Consider the following 21,758-nt stretch of genomic DNA (forward strand, 5'->3'; position numbering starts at 1 on the left):
AGGCTTCCTTTCTCAGTGAAACAACCGGAATTTGAAAATAATGTCCATTTAAAAAAAAATACTAGCGTTAGTCGGGAAAGGTTCAGGTGTTCTCAACGTCAGGTGCCTTTCAAAGGTCAGTTTTCAGCAGCTCACCTTGGATCTCCAGGATTCTTCGGACAGATGAATTAAGCCACATAAATAATAGCAAGTGGTAATTCAATTCTTAAAAAATGTTGGATATGTCGAATTGAGAGTAAATTGTACACAGGCCAGACAAAGCATCTACAGGAAGAAACAGAGGCAGGCAGATTCAAGAAAATAGCTACTAAACATTATACTTGCAAAATTTCATGATCCAGTTATTGATTTTCTATTAACACAAGAGTTTATCCTGTGCTCTCATTACCTTTTTCTTCCATAAAAGTGTTTCACATTAATTTACTCATACATTTGACTGGTGCAACAATTGCACTCTGAAACCAAAGCAAAATACTGCAGGTGCTGGAAATCAGAAATAAAAAACAAAATGCCAGAAATAATCAGGCAGTGCCTGTGGAGTGAAAGAATCAACTTGGTCATTGACCTGAAACATTAACTCTGTTTCTCCCTCCATAGTTGCTGCCATACCTGAGTTTTTCCAGCATTTTGTTTTAATTGCACTTTGAACTTGTGCAATTTTCTTCTAAATAGGCCATGCATAATTTGTGCTTAATTATTTTCTAAGAAAGGAAAAAAGTAGATGATCAATTTCAGAAGGCAGCTTCTTTTTCACTATTTGAATGAAGTTCAACTTCTATGTAGAACATTCCTCTATTCATTGTGGTAATGGTGGGAAATGGAAAAAAAATCAAGAGGTTGAAAGCAGTGTGACAGTCATTTAAATTTTCAAGTGTAGAATCTGATGCCTTCGCACCACCCCCCCCCCCCAAAAAAAAAAGCCTGCCTTACAGGAACAGGACCATTCAACACCTTGAACCTTTTTCGGTCAGTTAGGTCATGGCTGACCTGTACCTCGGACCCATTTACCTGCCTTTGTTCCATAAGCCTCAATATCCTCACCTAACAAAAATCTCATTTTTGCAATTGTCAGTTTATGCCCTAGTCCCAACAGCTTTTTGGAGGGGGGAAAGTGTGTTCCAGGTTTCCCTTTACTCTCTTATGAAGCATTTCCTGACATTAGCACCTAGCTCTAATTTTAAGTATACGAAAGAAAGAACTCCCTCACCGAAGGAAATAATTTCCACCTACATCGATGGAACAGAAAACACTGAACAAATAGCCTATTAATTTGCTGTTTGACCCAGTAACAGGCTGGTACCCATTATTTTGGACAGTGACTGTTGCTTGTTTTGGAACAATTAGATAAAGATATCCCTTCATAAAGGATTCCAAACCAGATCATATATACAAAGCAATGATTTGGAAAACTGTAACAACATGCAAGGGTAGTTAAAAACGAAGGAGCATTGTCTGGCATCATAGCTTGAATTTACCAGCAACAGATCATTAAACAATTAACTAGAATATTAGATTAACTTTTATGGATGTGGTCTTCCTGACCCTGGAAACAAGTTCAGTCAACACACACATATGTAATTTAGCTGCACTGAGATTAGAGGAACAAAATTATTCCCTCCATAAGAAATTTATCATTGCGTTGCCATTGTGATGAGGTGACATTCCCCCGCTCCACTAGATAAAAGGCTGGAGTGTATTTTAGACAGGTTTACACTGTTCTGATGAAAGGTCACAGATCTAAATTAACTCAGTTTCTCTCTCCACAGATACTGCCAGACTTGCTGAGTATTTCAGGCATTTTCCGTTTATATCCTTGTTTGTACAGCCTGACAGAATGCACAAAGCTCCCCTCCCCGCTGTTAACAAAAAAAAAGTGTCTAGAAAGCACAGATGGGAGAACAGTCACCCCCTAAATACTTCAATTCTCAGGTAGATTTCAAAAAGTGCTAAGGAAGAAAATTCAATGAAGTGTTTATAAAGTAGGTTTGATATCACAGTGCAGCCTTCGAACAGGAGAGGACAGATGAATCCCTCCAGGGAATCTCAATTTATTTCCAGAATTAGATCAGGCCCAGACTGATGACTTACACTATTGGCATCAGGAGAAGACAGAAACTGCTTCACAGCAATGCTAAACTCAACAGTACAAGTGCGCCCAAAACTTGCACAACCACGTCCTTCATCCTTTGACCGGAGTGACAACTATTTATACGGCTTCAACAAAAACAGAAAATGCTGGAAAAACTCAGCAGGTCTGACAGCATCCGTGGAGACAGAAAAACAAAGTTAACATTTTGAGTCTGTATGAGCCTTCTTCAGGGCTGATGTGGAAATGTGATTAATTTTATACTGTGGTACATCGATGACTGTTTTGGTGCCGCTTCATGCTCTCATCTGGACCAGGAAATTTTTTAAAATCAATTTTGCTTCCAATATCCACCCCTCTAGCACCTTCAAATGGTCCATCACTTCCCTTCCCTTCCTTGACCTCTCTGTCTCAATCTCTGGTGATAGACTATCCACCAATATCCATTACAAGCCCACCAATTCCCACAGCTACCTCGACTACAGCTCCTCACACCCCGCTTCCTGTCAGGACTCCATCCCATTCTCTCAGCTCCTTTCCCCCTGTTACATCTGTTCCGATGATGCCACTTTCCAAAACAGTTCCTCTGACATGTCTTCCTTTTTCCTTAACTGAGGATTCCCCCCGACTGTGGTTGACAGGGCCCTCAACCGTGTCTGACCCATCTCCCGGGCCTCTGTCCTCACACCCTCCTCTCCCTCCCAGAACTATGATAGGGTCCACGTTGTCCTCACTTATCACCCCAGCAGCCTCCGCAAAGGATCATTTTCTGCCATTTCTGCCAACTCCAGCATGATGCCACCACCAAATACATCTTGCCCTTACCTCCACCGCCCCCCCGCCCCCCCCCACCCCGTCAGCTTCAGTAGTGACCATTCCCTCCAGGACACCCTAGTCCACTCCTCCATCACCCCCAACATCTCATCCTCTTCCGATGGCACCTTCCTATGCAATCACAGAAGGTGCAACACCTGTCCCTTTGCCTTCTCCCTCCTCACTGTCCAAGGGCCCAAACACTCCTTTCAGGTGAAGCAGCATTTCACTTGTACCTCCTTTAATTTGATCTACTGCATCTGCTGCTCCCAATGAGATCTCCTCTGCATCAGGGAGACCAAACGCAGATTGGGTGACTGCTTTGCGGAACACCTCCGGTCTGTCCACAAGCACGACCCAGACCTTCCAATCACTTACCATTTCAACATGCCACCCTGCTCCCAGATGTCTATCCTCGTCCTGCTGCAACGTTCCAGTGAATTCCAATGCAAACTGGAGGAACAGCACCTCACCTTCTGATTAGGCACCTTACAGATTTAAAATTGAGTTCACCAACTTCAGACCATGAACTCTCTCCTCTATCCTCACCCCCTTTCTTCTACATTCATTTTTATTTTTTATCCACTTATTGTATTTTTATTCATTTATCCGTAGCTTTATCACTTTTTCTCTTTTTTCCCCCCCACCACTGCCCCCTCCTTCCACCCCATCCCTTACGGGACCATCTGTCACTTGTTCCATGTTGTTCTTTCACACAATTCTACCCTTGTTCTGCTATAATCACATTCTGCTTTCTTACCTTAATAACACCATTAGTATCTTTTTAGCACTAACCACTACCATTAACAATCTCTTTGTCTTTTGGTTGATGACATCTTTGTCAATCCCTCCTTTGCCCCCACCTATCACCGGCCTTCTATCCAGCTCCACCTGCCCCTTTAACAGTATACATTTCATTACATTTCCACTTCTCTTCAGCTCTGAGGAAGGGTCATCAGGACTCGAAACATTAACTTTGTTTTTCTCTCTCCACGGATGCTGTCAGACCTGCTGAGCTTTTCCAGCATTTTCTGTTTTTGTTTCAGGTTTCCAGCATCCACAGTACTTTGCTTTTACTCATACAGCTTCTTTAATGTAATTTATGTCCCACTGCATTTCACTGGAGCATTATAAAAAAGTATGACACCAAACCAAATAAGGGGATATTAGGTCAAATGACCAAAAGCTTGGTCAAATGTTTTAAGGAGCATCTTAAAGAACAAAAGTGAGGTACAGGGGTGCTGGGAGGGTATTCCAGAGCTTGACGCCAAGGCAGCTGAAAGGAGGAGTAATTAACATCGGGGGTGCACAGGAGGCTGGGATTAGTGGAGCATAGATATCTCGGAGGGTTGTGGGGCTGGAGTACATTACAGACATAGGGAAGGGGCGAAGCCATGAAAGGCTTTGAAAACAAGGATAAGAATTTTAAAACTAAGATATTGCTTGGGTGGGAGGCAATGAAAACTCAGCAAGCACCGGGATGTTAGGAAAATGGAATTTGCTGAGAGTTTAGATATGGGCAGTAGGGTTTTGAATGGCCTAAGGCTTTAGAGGGTAAAATGTGGGGGGAAAAGAGAGAGAGAGAGAGAGAGAGAGAGCCTGGCATGCATTGTAAAAGTCAAGACCAGAGGTAACAAAGGCATGATTGAGGATTTTGGCAGATGAGCTGAGACAGGGGCGATGTTATGGAGGTGGATATGAGCAGTCTGAGCGACGGCACGAATATGAAGTCAGAAACTCACCCCTCAGGGTCAAAAATGACACCCCAAGTTGCAAACAGGCAGGCTTAATCTCAGACTGTGGTTAGGGAGATGGACGGAGTCGGCAGTTTGGGAACGGAGTTTTATCAAGGACCAAAAGCAATGGCCTATCCAATGTTTAACTGGAGCAAATATCTGCTTATTCGGTACTGGAAGTTGGAAATGCAGTCTGATAATTTAGCAACAGAACGGGTAGCGAGGGAGAGCTGGGTGTTGTTAGTGTACATGTGAAAACTAACATTGTGCTTTCAGATGATGGCCCCTCCTATTGCTCATCTACACACAGCCTCTCGCTAACAAGAGTAGATCTTTACGGGACAACTGGAGTAAGTGTGGGAGCAGGAACAGAAACCATTACAAGTGATTCTCTGGCTATGATTAGAAGAATGGAATCAGGTAAGAGCAGTCCCACATAGCTGGACAACAGTGGGGAAGCATTGGCGGGGGGGGGATGGCATGGTGAACCATGTTAAGACTGCAGACAGGTTGAGAAGAATGAGGGGGGAACGTTTACCATTGTGACAGTCACATGGGAGGTCATGTGTGGCTTTGATAAGAACTGTTTCAGTGCTGTGACAGGAGTTGATTGAATGGAAGGATTCAAATGTGGAGTCCCAGGAAGATGGGAATGGATTTCGGAGGTGACAACTTGTTCAAAACCTTATTACAATTCCAACACACAAGCTAAAGCACCACCAAACAGGCTAAAGAATTGCGCTGACATCAATCTCATGTCCACCAATCACACACCCATTGTGTAAAATCTGGCAACAAAGCTCAAAAAGTTTCATTCTGCATAATGTTCAGCAAAGAGTACAGCATTCCCCAATGCTACCTCTTATCCACCTTGAGCTTCTGCTAGCACGAGAGATGCAGTGATGACTCCAGAGGACTGAATGTTCCTGACTTAAAAAAAATCTCTGCCTTGATTGGAATGTTTTGATCCTGTAGCTTAAGTTTGAAAGAAAGCTCACTTCCCTTTTGGCAGGGGCATCACAGAACTACCAATGAGTGAAATCTGAAGTGTTAATGTAGGAATGCTCTCAACTTCTGTTGAAGTTTTTAAGAAGTGGCCATTGGCAGGGACAAATATTTAAGCTGATAGCTGGGGCTTCAAACAGGGCCAGTGTCAACAACAGGGTCGCTGGCCTCAGCTGAAGGAAAATATCATAGTGTGCCCTCTTAAAAACCAGTCAGTCATATGCTGCAAAAAGGCTTCCTAAAACAAGCTGAAAGCAGTATTGAAGGAAAAATTTCTTCATGTGGTTTATTCTGAGTATTTTCAGCTGAACCATATACAAGCCCACAAGTTCACCAACACATACTTCAATTTACGACATCAGTCTATATGGTTTGAAAGTATAAACACACATAAGAGAGACAATACTTTTGGCAATTTGTTTTATTTTGGCAATGCTGTACATCAATTTTAACATTTAGTTAAGCGCATGTAACTTAAGCTAAATTCCATGTTTCTGGTAATAAATTTTTAGAAATACAGGGACTTTGTATTCAAGTTGGTTTAATTAAGAAATGCATTTTCAACCACTAAAGTATTAAAGTTATTTTAATTAATGAAATATTAAATAGAAAATGAAGCTATTATCATGTAGCAAATAATATTCATGGCACAAAAATATTTGAAGTTTTCAAAAGCAAGGGCTGATATATTCACTTTGAGTGTTGTGTCCAACATGCAACTTTTGCCACACATGGAATTCAACTGATCCCTAATATTTCAGGGACAACTTACGTGGAAGACATTTCATAAACTGTTTATACAAAGTTAGCTGTAATTAAATATATTGCAATTACAACCAGTAGGAAAGGCTCAGGTAGTAACATGCTCAATTTAGCAGCTCTAAGTATGTAATGGGGACTTTTCCTTTCTGATTTCCTCTTTCACCCATCAACCAGTCAGAGTCCATTCCTGGCAGACTATAAACTGTTATAACCTGAAACAGAAAGCAGGTCCATCAATCCTTTAGTTGTGGAGAGAGGCAGGAGAATAGAAAGAGTGCGACATGGAGCAGAGAGGAGAAAGCGACACTGGTGGAAAATTAAAAGTGGGAGGGAAATAGAGGATTGAGGGGGGAGCGAGGGACTAAAATACAGGACAGCATTCTACAAGTACACAACATGGCATTCTTTGTTGTGAGAGAATAGTTATTGATACAAATAATGTAACAGATGTTCTTATAAAATACTTATGACAGTGTAACATAAGTTCTGTAAAAAGATATTTAAAACACTAGGTTCTGTTTAAATCTATTGATAGGTTCTAGTGCACTATTCCCCTGCCCACCCCCCCCAATTAAATGCACTAAATCATATAACTAAGCATAATCTCCGTCCTGACTCAGAGCCACTTGGTCGTATTGAAGCAGATCATGGTGTCTTGCTTCACCCAATGTTGACCTTCTGACCCCAAATCCTATACCCAGCACCAAGATTACATATGGCCATCTCCACCACACTGCCTAGCTTTGCTCATACAATACTTATTCATGCTTATTCATTCTGGTCACGGGCTCAACTTCTTTAATGTCGTCTTCACTAGCTTCCCATCCTTCACATTGCATCAGCTTCAAATGATTTAAAACTCACCTGCGCCTTTTCTGTCCTGTCCTCAATGGGCTACACTGGTTCTCAGGCTCCAGCCCAAAGTTTAAAATTAACCCCTTTCAAATCCTTCACATTAAACCTGGATCAGCCTCCAGACCTGTAACTCCTTCTGCACGCTTGTGTCCTTGCACTCTGGTTTTCCATATATTTCCATCACCCTCTGGCCCACGACTAGTAATAGGACCTTCCTCTGCTTTCACGCTGTCTTCACCTTCCTCTTCTTTCCTCATCTCCTTAAGTAACCTTCCATGCCTTGGGTCATTGTCCTAATTATCCTCATTTTTTTTTTTGGAGTAAGATTATAAGAAGCAATTGCTCCGCTTAGTTTCTAAGTAGAGGTACAACATCCACGAAGTTTTTTTTTTTAAAATTCTGCCTTGGGATGAGTGTGCCGTTGGCAAGGCCAGCTCCCTAATTGCCCTTGAGAAGGTGTTGGTGGTGCACAAGTTAAAAGTGGGAGGGACAAGTGAGGTCACACTTACAGGCAATTCTTCAAAGTTAGAATTCAGAATCACTGAACTATCCAACCAAGAGTGTAATCATGGGTTTTGGGGCACACACAGCAGTTTACTAGAAATGGGCAAAATTTCAGTTGGAGTACATAATATTCTCAAGCGGTTATACTTGGAAGAACAGTAAAGGGTTAAATCAGTAATTAGGTGCAATTTGTCTTTGTGCTTCAGCATTCAAAGTGTAAATGCAATTGTGTGCATCAACCGATGAAGTATCATTTAAAATTTAATAATCTCTATTACTTCAGTTATAAGTACTCATGAATCTCATTGAAAAAATAAACATGCTGTTAACCACCAGTTTTACTGTGCATCCTACACTTAACTAGACCCAGACAGTTAACATATGGTGCTGCTGTATTTTTTTTAAAATCGAGAACAGTTTTGAGTGTCTAATTAAACAAAAAGGCTTAAACACACAACATTTAAGCAAAATTGATCGTATGCAATGGGAATGATCAAATTAGATGTAAAAAGCTAATCACAGCGAGGCAGAAACAGGACAGAAAGGAATCTGGAAGGGAATGGTAGTGAAAATTAAGCCCAAGAAAATATACAATTAAGAGGAGCTTAATCAATTTAGATCGATTTAACTTATCCCACCAAACTACTCTGTCCTCAGAAAATTACTGTCCTTCAGTAATTTCCCTCTGAAAATTTACAATCCATATTTTGGCTGCTCTCCCATTCTGAATAAGATTCATGATTTAGACAAATTTGATCAAGTAAAATCAATTGGCTCCTTGAAGGTTCAGTTGAGCAAGTCATTAAGCTGTTGATCCATACAGACCAAAAGGACCCTAGCAGATTTGGAACACTGTGAATGTCAAAATTGGTCTCAGCACACCCTTATGTTAAAAGAGTAACAAAAAAAAACATGACAGAAGGCCCAGCTCTCCCTAAGGAGCTATATCTGTTAACATGAGAGATGAGCTAAGTGTAAAAAGAAACACTGAAGTAAAGGAACACAGAAACCCCTACTCAATAAGACAGTGAATTCATAAGTGTCCCATTTGGATTTGGGCACTTCTATTACTCACCTCATCAGCCAGAAGTGACAACTCACTACTGTCTGCAGCATCATAATCGTAGAGAACTCTAGCCTTTCTGGTACCACTGGATGACATTTTATAGTCAGTGCTACCAGCTGTGCCTATTGGACAGTTCGGTATGCACAATGGGACGGAAGATGCAGAACTTGGGGGCACAGTATTAGATGAAAGGGAAGCCGAAGCAGTCGGATTGTTGTTGGAAGAAAAGGTGGTTGGAAAACTAGAAAATAAAATGTTAAGCATTAATGCAGAGGAACAGCAATGTAAGCAGATAGATCATACGTCATTATCCCCTTTAAATGTTTTGGATTTGAGGAAGGTGACATCACCAGAAATGATGCATCAACATACTTTGCATTAATTTTTTATTTACATCATTCATTTTGCCTGTCCAACTTGTAACATGGTATAGAATCTATTCCTTATTCATGGTGCTAACAGAAACTCTCAATTGATAAGTTGGATGTTAAAAAGGATGTCATTACGTCAGCCCAGGCACACATCATATTCCAGATTACGAATGCTTTTTCTACATTGATTCAAACGTATTAACAAAACCTCAAAAGCCATCCTTGCACACTTATGAAATGTTAATGTGTGTCACATGGACCAGCTAATCACCACATAATAATGAACTGCTTAAACAATAGAAACACTTGGCAAAACAGAGTTTGGAAGAACATTTTATTAAACGAGTCAGGTTTTCCAACCAAAACAACAGGGTCCTCTATTTTAAAATAGGGGTGGGAGGGGGGCCGCGAAAGAGGGAGGCAGGGAGGGAGACACCGAGTTGGCAGAAAACCAGAGAGACACAGACACTAAGCTGGTGAAAAAAGGAGAGACCGACCGAAGGAGAGGTATTGAGGGCAGGGCAAGGAGACAGAGGCTCAGAGTGGACAGAGGGACTTGGGATTGAGATTGAAAGTTAACGAGTGACCAACAGAGACCCTGAGTTCGAGAAAAAGAGAATTATTGAATTGATAGGCACCAGTCGTGTCCATGCCGGTTTCTGCAAGAGGAATTCTTTGTCCCGCTCCCTCCTTTACCCATAGTCCTGCAAATTTTCTCTCTTCAGATAATTATCACATTTGCTTTTGAAATCCATGATTGAATCTGCCTCCACCTCACTCTCAGGCATTGCACCCCAGATCCTAAACACTTGCTGCATAAAAGTTTCCTTTCATCATTCACCTTCAAATCGGTGTTCTCTGCTTTTTCCATTCTTTCTGCCAATGGGTACATTTTCTCCCTATCTACTTTGTACAGATGCCCCATGATTTGAATATCTCCCTCCTCTCAACCTTCTCTGAGGATAACAGCCCAGGATCTCCAATCCATTCACATAGCTGATGAACTTTTTCTGCACCCTCTCTAATGCCTTCACATTCTTGCTGAAGTGTGGTATCCAGAATTGGATAAAATACTCATTTGAGGGCAAACCAGTGTTCTTTCAAAGCTCAGTATAACTTCTTTGCTTTTGTACTCTGCCTCTATTTATAAGGCTAGCGTCCCATGTGCCTTATTCATCACCTTCTCAACTTGCTTTGCCACCCTCAATGGTATGTGCACGTAAACCAAGGGTCCCTCTGCTCCTGCATCCACTTTAGAATTGTACCCTCCCCTTCCTGCCAAAATGAATCACTTCACACTTCTCTGCATTAAATTTAATATGTTACACGTCTGCCAATTCCACCAGCCTATGTCCTTTTGAAGTCTATCACTATCCTCCTCACAGTTTACAACGCTTTCAAGTTTTGTGTCATCTGCACGTTTTCAAATTGTGCCCTGCACACCAGAGTCTTCGGTTATTAATATAGAGGAAGCAAAGCAGTGGTCCTGCTACTGACTCCTGTGAAACTTGACTGTATAGTTTCCTCCAATCTGAAAAACAACTAATCTTTGTTACCTGTTACAGACAGAAGACTGAATTCATTTTCCTTGCACAACCTCAGGATGTCCCAAAGCACTTTACAGTCAATTAAGTACCTTTTTTGGTTAGGAATTTGGTTAGTCTTTAGCTCTGCAGTAAATCACACAGCAAAAATGTAAATATTCTTAAAACTGCTTGAATGCTGTAAACCATCTAATGGGAAAAGGAACTTTTCCGCTGAAAACCTTCATTACCTTCCAAGTTGCTTCTGTAAATCAACCATATACTGGTAACATTGAGCATAATAGGTCAACTGGGCATCAACGTAGTCATGCAGACAACGAAGATGATGAGCCTGTGGGGGGACAGAAATAAAGAGTAGCACAGAAAAGAAACATCGATAAAAGGTTACTAATTCAGCTATTTAATTCTTAAATCATCCAGGAGCTAAGAGTCAATTTAATGCACTGAGTGTGAAATGGTATCTGTAATTACTAGTCAGGTTTTCACTAATGGTTGTTAATGGACATCAGCAGGCAATTGCATAACATGACAGCAGATGAATAAGCAATTCAGTAAGGCCAATGATAAGGGTGCGGAAAACTTACATGTGTACTGCTAATTCCTTCAAGCAAAAGTCTTGTGATCTCTGCCTGGCGATCAAAATCACTTTGTGTAATTCGCATTTCCTGTTCCGCCTGTGTAGAAAGATACAGAATAAATAACGTTCAGGCATCCAAACAAGTAAATATCTTTTTGGGGGAAAAAGGCCACTTCTACTTTTGAAACCAGGCAATAACTGAAATATTCTGCTTGCCAGAAAAATCTTAAACCACAATACAGTGTATAATCTAATAACAATATAAGAATCCATTTTCTACCCATTTAACTCCCCACATATAAAAAAACAATAACCAAACACTTACAGTATTGACTTGTTACAGCTTTAAATATGTCAGTGATGGAAAGATAATTCACTTGGATTCCAATTACAAATGTTTGCTGCACATCAAGCTGATTGCAGTAAACTATTGGTTAATTGCACAAATTAGAGACATGAAATCTGAAATTGACTAATGAGTAAAACAAAATGGCGGCTGTCCCCATAAAACTTAGAAATAAAATTCAAATCCAGTTTATGTTAATTCACAGGTTTTTCCACATATTATATTCAGCTGAACAAAAGAAAAACCCTTTTCTGTTGCATGAAATATTACATAGAATACAAGTTTTCAAATGGGGTTCCATGGTCAACCATCAGTTATCTCGTTTTTGTAGCTTTCTCTACTTGACTGACTGGAATGCTGTTTCTGTATATTAAATAAATATTTTCTCCAATTGCAGTTTTCCTTTGGGTAAATTTGCAAGTTTGGGGGTACCCAGAAGTGAGTCAACCCTTGCAGGGATTTGCATACCATAGAAAAATTTGAAAGCCATTGATCTGGAATGAAATTATTGTAGACTTTGTGGAATCTGAATTGTCAACATCGATAATATTACACTTAAGAAAAATCAATTAAAATGATTTGTCAAAAAAATATATGTAGAGAACAGTTTCAGGTTCCAATTTTTAAACATACATGAAGTAAACTGCACATGCATGCTAACTCATGGATACTAATAGGAATTTGACTGTCAACCACTATTAAAACTCCAAGTGCACAGCTTGACTTCGTATCAAATTTTTGAACTACACTAGATTGCAACTGTTGCAGTGAACGAAATAGTTTGAACAGCAATTCATTTTAAAAATTGCAAAATTAGATCAAATCGTACAGCACACAATTAGTACATGAATGCTATTTGTTAGTGTTCAAATACAGGTCCTCTAATCTCTTCTCTCACCCATTCCTAAACAGCAAATTCCCAACTTTATCCCTCAGCAAAATCAAGCTATGCCACTCCCATGTAACCTACTGAATGCCTGACTCAAAAGAAAGATTGGCAGGTGTTTCAGTGCAGCTCACCTACTGCAGAGGGGACATGGAACAGACACAGACCTATAATTCAAAAGGCAAGGGATTCAGTTGTGATTATATAGGCATTGCTGCACAATGGTATCCTGAAGCTTTTTTGTTACAAGTATACACTGGGAAGAGGGAGCCATTTACAACAAGACTACCTTTCCCTTAGAAGAGCTGATTATAGGCACATATTAAGTCAGCATTTACTTATGGCTGCTACACAAATACCAGATTATCAAAATGTTTTTTTTTAAAAAGTTCAAATATTAAATCACATCAGGTTACTGTGTCCTAAACACTTTACAGGTTTCAAGTTTGTTACTACAAGAAAACAGCTTTACTTTTACTTACTTTTGTCACCTCCTCTGCCCAAAGCTGTTAAGCATTTAAACAAACAACAAAGTCACTAATTTGTAATATATTTGTGGAATGCACAGATTTTATATAAAATTGATGACAGATACACAGGTGTATTATGGTAATTACTGCTCAACAACAGAAGAACCATGACAGTGAAACATATCCACAAAGACAAAAATAAATTGAAATGGATCACAACTGCTGCATGGTCTTAACCTGAAGATTAGTTTTGAACACAAAGTTTGTACGGTACTCTCTTCAGCTGTGGTCCATGCCACTTACGTCAATATTTTGATTTAGATTATTTCCATTTTTTAATATAATGGTGCCTAAATTCTGAAAAATTTGAACAAGATGATAAATTCCTGTTTTCCAGAATTTTGGAAATTTAAATAAAACCTTATTTTTGAAGTAGTAAAAGGGAAGACTTCAATGCTCCCTAAAATCAATAAGGCACATTAACATACATCATAACAGTTCTCAGGAACAAAGGACTGTGTACATTATAATTGTGCGCTACTGTAAAAATAAACTCTAGCATGTGGAGCAGAAACTGGAGGCCTGGGTGCCCACAGACATAGTACTGTAAAGCAAAATTCTCCCTTTTGCCTAAATTGCTCCGATTTACCACACCATGTTTCCTGCAAATGGAAGATCGGGCCAGGAGAAGGGCTTTGTCATCATCTATTCTGCTTCAATCAAATTAACTTGTAGAAAGGTACCTATTGTCAGGGAGAATCCTTTGAGGCAGCTATCTCTTGGTCTGTCCAGCACAGAAACTGTAATGAAATTGGAAGGACAACCAAGATGGGAATTCAAAGAGAAGCCACCAAAATACCTAATGCGCTACAAGCAGCTGTGCCAGTATCACTGCAAAATTAGTCCATACCATAAAATGGTAAGCTTTAGAAAGGGTGTGAAAATGTTTCAAAGCCTGAATACCACTGCCTCATCAAAACACTATTTCAGGAGTTCCTATACAACTGTTTCAAACACAATACAGCATCTCTCAAAACTATAAAGGATATCACTGATCTCTCAATAACTGTTTGATTAATTCAAAAAACCAATAATGAAGACTTCATGGTAGTCTACCATTAGTGATGTAAAAAGGGTTAAGTTTAAACTCAATAAAACTATAATTATGAAAAGGTTCAATAGAGTGGATCTTGTGAAACTGACTGCACTTCTTGGTGAGTCCAGAGCAAGGGAGCATAAGTATAAGATAACCATTAATAAATCAAAGATTTTAGGAGGAATTTCTTTACACAAGAGTGATGAGAATCTGGAATTCGCTGGCAAGTGAAGTGGTTCAAGCAGACTGCATTGATGTACTCACGAAGGAATAAAAGGGGAAAGGGTGGGGAGAGCTAATTATAATAAGAGAAGGTTCATGTGCAGTTTAAACACCAGCATAGACCAGTTGGGTCAAATGGCCTGTTACTATGCTGGAGATTCTATATAATACTGCCAGCTATTTTTCAGGTACTGCATTGAAACTCTTCAATCATAGTATAAATACTGGTAACATTGCACCACAGTGTTACAACACGTGGGTTTGTGTTTACACAGCAAATTTTCAGTTTTAACCAGCTGTCCACAAAGCAGGAAGGCATGCAGACAGGCAGCAAACAGAGAAGTGGTATTTTCTACAGGGGAGGGAGGACAACTTGTCTCATTTACCTCCCAGCAAAGACTTACTGAGAGTTGGCTACCCATCTCCTCCAGGTTAAACAACAAAACATGGCAGAAAATGCAACTTTGGGAAACATGCAAGTTTTGCAACAGTGTGATTGTATATCATCCAATGGAGGTAATTAAGTACAAATTTAGATCGTCACAGTTAAGGGAATCAGGGTGCTGCACATTTTGTAGTCATGGGATCCGAAGCAGCATTGCTACCACTTCAGGAAAAAAAGAGTCCAGCGTGACAATTCTGAAGGAGGGTAAAAAAAAAAAATCCCCTACACTCACCACTTGCTAACAAGTTTCTACTATTGTGCAGAATATTAAAAAGTATTTGAGGGTTAATGTTGAACAATCTTACGGATATGCCTAAGAGGTCATCAAGAACTCCTGTGTTATGACAGCTGCTGGGTTACATCAAAAGTTTAGCCACAGTGCAATGTGAAGTGGTTTCACTTTGAATTGCAGCATCAACTGATCTCTAAGCATATGATAGTCTCTAATAGTATGGATGAAGCTACTAAAGAGCAAAACTTCATGTCTTATTTCTAATTAAAAACCTCTTTCAGTACAGGCAAGGATGATTGAAAATCATCACCATCAAAAGATAGTGCCTAGATATTTTAATTCTGTACAGAATTCCATTGTTGGTGATATTTTTACAAGTGCTTAAGGAAATTTGATGAGAACATTCAGTACTGAAAGGGTTAATACCAAAATTATATAGTTAAAGAACACCAAAATTATACAATTTCAGAGGACACGGAGGGTCAGAAATGGTGATGGAATTACACAACAAAGGCACCTATACCTCCTCTTGCTATCAAAAGACATTTATTCAATGACATCCAGGACATGCAACTTAAACAAGAACTAAAATGAAAACAAAAGGAATTATTTTAGCATTGAATCTATCTGGAATGAGCAGAATTTTTCTCTCTTCCCTTCCCAAGACACATACTTGCAACAGCATACTTGGGAATTTGGGATCAGCTTAATATTTAGTGAGACCTCAAAATGCAGCGGATATGACAATTGCAAAGTTTCCTTTCGTTCTCTATTCACTGTAGCATCTTACAGTGAAATTTGTAAACCCATCTACAGGATTATTCGAAGCATATATAATTCGTGAGGAAGATATATTAAAATATTGAATCCCAAGTAAAACAATTTAAAAATTGTAGAAAAAAAACAGCAGTAAAATAGGAAACGAATATTTTAAAACAAGAGAATAAAATTTGTGCTTTGAATAAATTTGTTTATCAGTTTATCTGAGCTAACAAGTACAATCTTGTCAACTCAGGATCATCTTGGGCTATGATAGCAAGAGTCAGCATTCAAGTATAATGTCAAAACACACAAGGCCAACAAACCTTCAGCCATGTTACATGCAGCAAGTTGAGCATGTAAGAGAAATTTACCATAAAGTTGTCTCCTTCAGCTTCAGAAGCGTTTAGTTGCTAGAACATTCAGGTAAAGTAGACAAGGACAAGAGACATTCATATTAGCCAGATGACAAAACTTAAGCTGTAAAGCTGAAGAGTTGTATACTGTATAAATTACAGTATGCATTAATCGGTAGTGAATTCTGATTCATGATAATGTAGTTTTTATTTTGCATGGCATAATTGTGCGCTGTTTTACAAATTGTAAAATTTCTGGGTTTTCTCAATTCTGAGGCATTGACTCTTGCTGGGTAATATTCCACAGGCAGCAGTATCTTGCCTAACTGGCCATTTGTGCGTGAATCTAAACGGTGAGAACTGCTCAGCTATTTGATCGAGGACATCAGAGTTAAGACTGATTCTCTTCTCAGCAAACAATCACTGACAATCAGCAGAAGGTGCTAGCAATCTGGTGTAGGAATCAGCTGATTTTTTTTTTTGCTTAGTCACAGGGTACTTATTAGCATCCCAACTGCTTTGGTAGCTGACATCTGCTAACTCCCAGCTGTATACTTAGGTCTAAGTGCCTATTAACCTGGTATTAAAGCATTAATCTAGATTTCATTGTGGTCTTAACCCAAGCCAGTGTGAACATCTATCATAAAGTGCAATCAATGGAATTAAATTGCAGCATCCTCACACACGTGGGTAAGATATGCATAAATACATTGAATGACATAGTGTCCAAACAAGAATCACATCATTATTACAGATCTATTGCCCTTTTGACCATTCCTTGATTAACTGTATCACACATCTTTAAACTTTCTCTCAGTCAAGCTTATTCAGTAACTTAAGCCATTGTCCAGTACCAAAATGGTGGCATTTTGGTTAAATTTTTTACACTTGAGGTGAAAAATGGTGATGTTGAGAAATTGAATGTTTTTCAAATTTGTATCAAGGCTAAACACTTCCAAGTCAGGTATAGCATGTGTCAAATACAAAATTATCTCAACAGTGCTCCAGCCACATGCTTTACTCTCCAGCTTAAAAAACACACCCACACTCCATCAGTGACTTCTTTTCAATTTCCCACATCTTCCACCATTACCAAAATCTAGTAGAACACAAGAAAAGTCAGGGATAGGAAAGGCCTTTTGACTTATCAACTCTCATCCCTCAAGTACATTAACTGTGCTGTTGGAATCTAAATATACTTAAAATATTCCTAATCTCTTTGCTTCTATTACCTTGTGGTAGGTGTACAAAATATTTTTTCACTCAAGTATTTCATTAATTTCCATTTATATCCTTGCTACTGCTCACATTGAAGTAATAATCTGTTTACCAATTTATACTATACATTTCATACTTCAATGACGTGCCTTTCAACTGTCTTCTATCTAGACAACAAAGCTTAAACTTCTACTTTCTGCTGGAAATCTTGGCTCTAAAGGGTCATAAATGAAGTTTGGGATAGGGAGCAAGGAACAAGGCTTTAATTGATCAGTCCGAGATGAATACTAATACAGACTGCAGAGTTGAAAATATACTGTGCTATCTCACTGAACTAACCACTCCAAAGGTCCTCCTAGTCAGTAACACATTTAAGGAACACTCACTGGATCATCTGACTTCTTAAATGGGTTAATCTGTAATAAATTGAAGCAAACAGATGGATGACTGCAGAATTTTAAGTTTGTTAGCTTCTCCCATTTCTACCTACAACAGCAGCCCTGTCAACGAGGACAAAGTTTAATCAATGTGCCCAACATGCTCGCCACATTAATGATTTGGAAAGAATTCACTTTTCTTCAACCAAAGTGACTCTCCCTTTTAGTCACGTGATTAGGGCTGGCTCCTGCTCAAGTATCATCCCAACCCATCCACCTCCAGTGACTTCCCATCTTGAACGTGTGGAATTCAAATATTTATCCGCACTTACAAATCCCCTCTCTGGCCTGTCTCTACAGCCTTCACCAGCTCTGCATCCCTGTTCCCCCCTCTCACTATTACAACTTATTCTATATTCCCTTTCTCTGCTCTTCTTTGCTTCACTATCAGTTGTCCTTTAGCCATAATATTTTTGCATTCTGGAACTCACTTCATAAATCCTTTGCTCTGAATCTCTCCCACCTTCAAAAACTTCTCAAAAAGTCTGTTAAGGCTGCCTTTAGTCACCTCCGTCAGAAGTTCAACTTTTCCTGGGTGACTGTTACCCCCATAATGTTTCCCTATTCCTCCAGGAGATTTTGTTATGTGAAAGCTGCTATTTAACTGCACATTTCTGTACCAACTGATACAGCCAATCCTTATATGCCCAAAATGGAGAACCATGTGGTAGGTGGAAGAAAAATTTAATTACCACCTGAAAATCATCTTACTGAACCTCACTTCTGAAAGAGTCTTTCTCCTCTCACTGCCATACATTGATCTCCATCAAGGGAGCTCGCAAACACACTTTCTTCCTCTTCTCTTTCTTTCCGTGCTCCTACATTGCTGACCCACCCAGCTTCTCCTCTACAGTTTACCTATATAGGCACAGTGGAGGTCAAAAGTCCAGCAATTTTAAGAACTGGAGCACAAACATTACATTCTTTTTCTTTGACGGGATGTGAGTGTCACTCACTAGGCCAGCATTTATTTCCCATCCCTAATTTCCCTTGAGGTGGTGGTGGTGAGCTGCCTTCTTGAACCACTGCAGTCCATGTGGTGTAGATACACCCACAGTGCTGTGAGAAAGTGTGTTCCAGGATTATCACCCACTGACAAAGAAGGAACCGCGATATAATTCCAAGTCAGGATGGTGTGAGGCTTGGTGGAGAGCTTGCAGGCGGCAGTATTCCCATGCATCAGTTTCCCTTGTCCTTCGAGGTGGCAGAGATTGCAGGTTTGGATGGCGCTGTCAAAAGAGCCTTGGTGAGTTGCTGCAGTACATCTTGTATGCATATGCATCCATAGCAGCTCGAATTATGAATTATCCTTGGATTTTTAAAAAGTACTTCATTACAGGGTCTTTCACAATACCAAGATTATACTACTTCATACTTATCTTCCCTTTAGAGTTTCAACTAAACTTAGGTTCAATAAGCCATTGCAAAATCTAAATGTTTCAGGGATCAACAAGAGGTCATCCGTTGAGTCCAAGACAAACAAATGGAAATACTTTTTAGTGGCAAGAAATTAGGAACTGTGGAGTAGCAAAAGGATTTGGACATCCATGTGGAATAATCATGAAAAGCTAGTGCACAGGTACAAAAAGGCTAATTGAATGTTGGTCTTTATCTCAATGTGGCTAGAATATAAAAGGGGAAGATGCAAAGCTTCAATCGTACAATGGCTTGATCAGATTCCCATCAGGAGAATCACGTTCAGGTTCTGGCACCAAACCCAAGGCCTTGAAGGGGGTTACAGAACACATTCACCAGAATGATACAAAGGCTTAAAGGCTTAAATGGTTACATTACAAAGGCCAATTTCATAACCTCAGCTTGCAGAATCATCTTGACTGAAACAGGATATAAGATTCAATGCATGAAATTAAGTTCATAAATGACTGCATGCGTGTGCGGTACATTGTGATTCAAAGTCTGCTACTAAAGGTCACATTTAATTTTTGTTTGTAAATCATCCTCATCTTCAGTCCATCTGGTCTCGATGCCTTGCCGAAGAGGAGAAGGGAGTGGCTAGCTTGCGACCATCCAGAATTGAATCTTCCCCTCGGATTTTCCCTGTCCCTACAGCTTTTGCTCTGCGGAGCTCAGAGCGTGAACTAAACAGAACGGGCATTGAAACTGCATTTGTCAGCACTCCTCAGTGTATCTGTATATTTTTGCATTGGAAGACGACAGATCTGCATTTATGTAGCATATTTCATGACCTCAACAAATAATGAAATACTTTCAAGTGTAGTCACTGTCGTAATGTAGGAAATGGGACAGTCAATTAGCATACAGCAAGGTTCCACAAACAGCAATGCGATAATGACCAGGTGATCTATTTTTGAGATGTTCATTGAGGGATAAACAGATCTGGACACCAGAGGAAACTCCCCTGTCCTTATTTAAAATAGTGCTATGAGATCTTTTACATCCATCTGAAGGGGAAGATAGTTTCTTTGGTTTATCATCTCATCTCAAACACAACAACTCTGAAGAGCGCAGCTCTCGAGTTCAGCACTAGATTTTGTGCTTAAGTATCTGTAGTGGGACTTGAACCCGCAGCCTGTTGATTCAGAGATGAGAATGCTACCACTGAGCCATGGCTGATACCAAAATTATTCAGTGCGCTACATGTCTCAAAATTACACTACAGAAAAATAATATTCACAATGTACTTAAGAGAAATCCATTCTAACATTTTGAATCAGCATTAACCTGATATTACCTGAAAACTTAGCACAATATCTCTGCATTATGGCATGCTTAAAAGTAAAATTACAAGCCAAATTACCCCTCGTCATACAAAAATTGTTTTGAAGGCTACCTGCATTCTGAGAATAATAATTTCTATTGCCTTCATATTCAATTTTTGGAATTATTTTTAAAAGCATAAAGGATCTTAGCAGTTGGGTGATTTTCTTCAAAGTGGACCTTCAACTTAAAAGGGAGAATTTTCTCCCCATCGGGCGGGCCGGTCAGGAGCGGGCAGGGAGGGAGCCTTTGCTGCCCTCGATCAGCTGCCCGCCACCATTTTATGTAGGCGGACCTTAATTGGCCCACCCAACGTGACATGCACCTGGAAGCGCTCAGGGCTACCTGTGCGGGCGGGGGAGGGGGGAAGAGTTGGGGCCTGCGCTCTTTTTTGTGTACACACGCGAAGGAGTGCAGAAATCTCCCAGTGGCACGGAGCTGCCTTAGGGAGGTTTATTTTATTATGAAAAATATGAATTAAAAAATTATTCAGACATGTCCCCTCATGTGACAGTGTCACGAGCTGGGACATGTTTATGAATTTTCATTAAAACTTTCATTTTATTAAACCCTTCATGAAACCTCATCCCGCCGGTGGATGAGGATCCATGAAAAACGCGAAGGCTGCCTGGGCTCTTCGCCTGCCCGACAACCTTATGGTTGGTGGCAGCCCTGACAATTACTTTAGTTAGATTATTAATGGCCTTAACAGGCCTTTGACAGTCCGGCAGGTGGGCAGCTGATCCCGATGCGCACCCACCGAATGGAAGATCAGAATGACGCGCGGTGACATCAGGACGCATGCCTGACGTCACCGCGTGTCATTTTACACAGGGCCTGTCCCCGCACGCTGAATAGAAGATTCTGGCCCAAGTTATATCAGGATTACATATAACAGATTACTGAATTACACCAGTTTTGTGCTTTACTTACCGCTGAACGGGCCTCTGAGACCTTTGCCTTCTTCAGTCTTGCTTTTGCTGCATCTAAATCAAGTCTTTTATTCTGCAAGAGTTTACGTTCTTTCTGAAAGCAACAATTGATCCTGGATATTAATGTCATAAAACACTGATAATTCAAATTGAAACCAATTGTCCAGTGCACAGAGAGCTGTCTTCCCACTCTGCATTGTGATACTAAACAGAGGTCTGCCAGACTGTGAGCTGTTAGTGTCATGAAGAGCTGGTCTACACAGCCATTCTCCAGCCTCAAAACTCAGACATGGCTCTAAAT

The 21,758-nt window shown here is 40.0% G+C and overlaps 1 protein-coding gene across 3 annotated transcripts in view; it reads right to left on the reverse strand.

Annotated features, from left to right (window-relative positions):
• Positions 1–6,046: 6,046 nt before the first annotated feature.
• LOC121289085 (endophilin-B1-like) overlaps positions 6,047–21,758 on the reverse strand; it is a 34,817-nt gene continuing 19,105 nt past the window's right edge. For 2 of the 3 annotated variants that reach the window (XM_041208104.1, XM_041208106.1), the window contains 6 exons: positions 21,459–21,551; positions 16,150–16,188; positions 11,327–11,416; positions 10,973–11,073; positions 8,837–9,068; positions 6,047–6,614 (listed from right to left, as the gene is read on the reverse strand). In XM_041208104.1, coding sequence (XP_041064038.1) covers positions 6,507–6,614; positions 8,837–9,068; positions 10,973–11,073; positions 11,327–11,416; positions 16,150–16,188; positions 21,459–21,551 — 663 coding nt within the window. In that variant the 3' untranslated portion in view covers positions 6,047–6,506. The remainder of the gene's footprint in view (positions 6,615–8,836; positions 9,069–10,972; positions 11,074–11,326; positions 11,417–16,149; positions 16,189–21,458; positions 21,552–21,758) is intronic. The other variant, XM_041208105.1, reaches the window with a different exon arrangement.

Source organism: Carcharodon carcharias, chromosome 16 (genome assembly GCF_017639515.1).
Source record: "Carcharodon carcharias isolate sCarCar2 chromosome 16, sCarCar2.pri, whole genome shotgun sequence".
In the NCBI taxonomy this organism is placed as follows: domain Eukaryota; kingdom Metazoa; phylum Chordata; class Chondrichthyes; order Lamniformes; family Lamnidae; genus Carcharodon; species Carcharodon carcharias.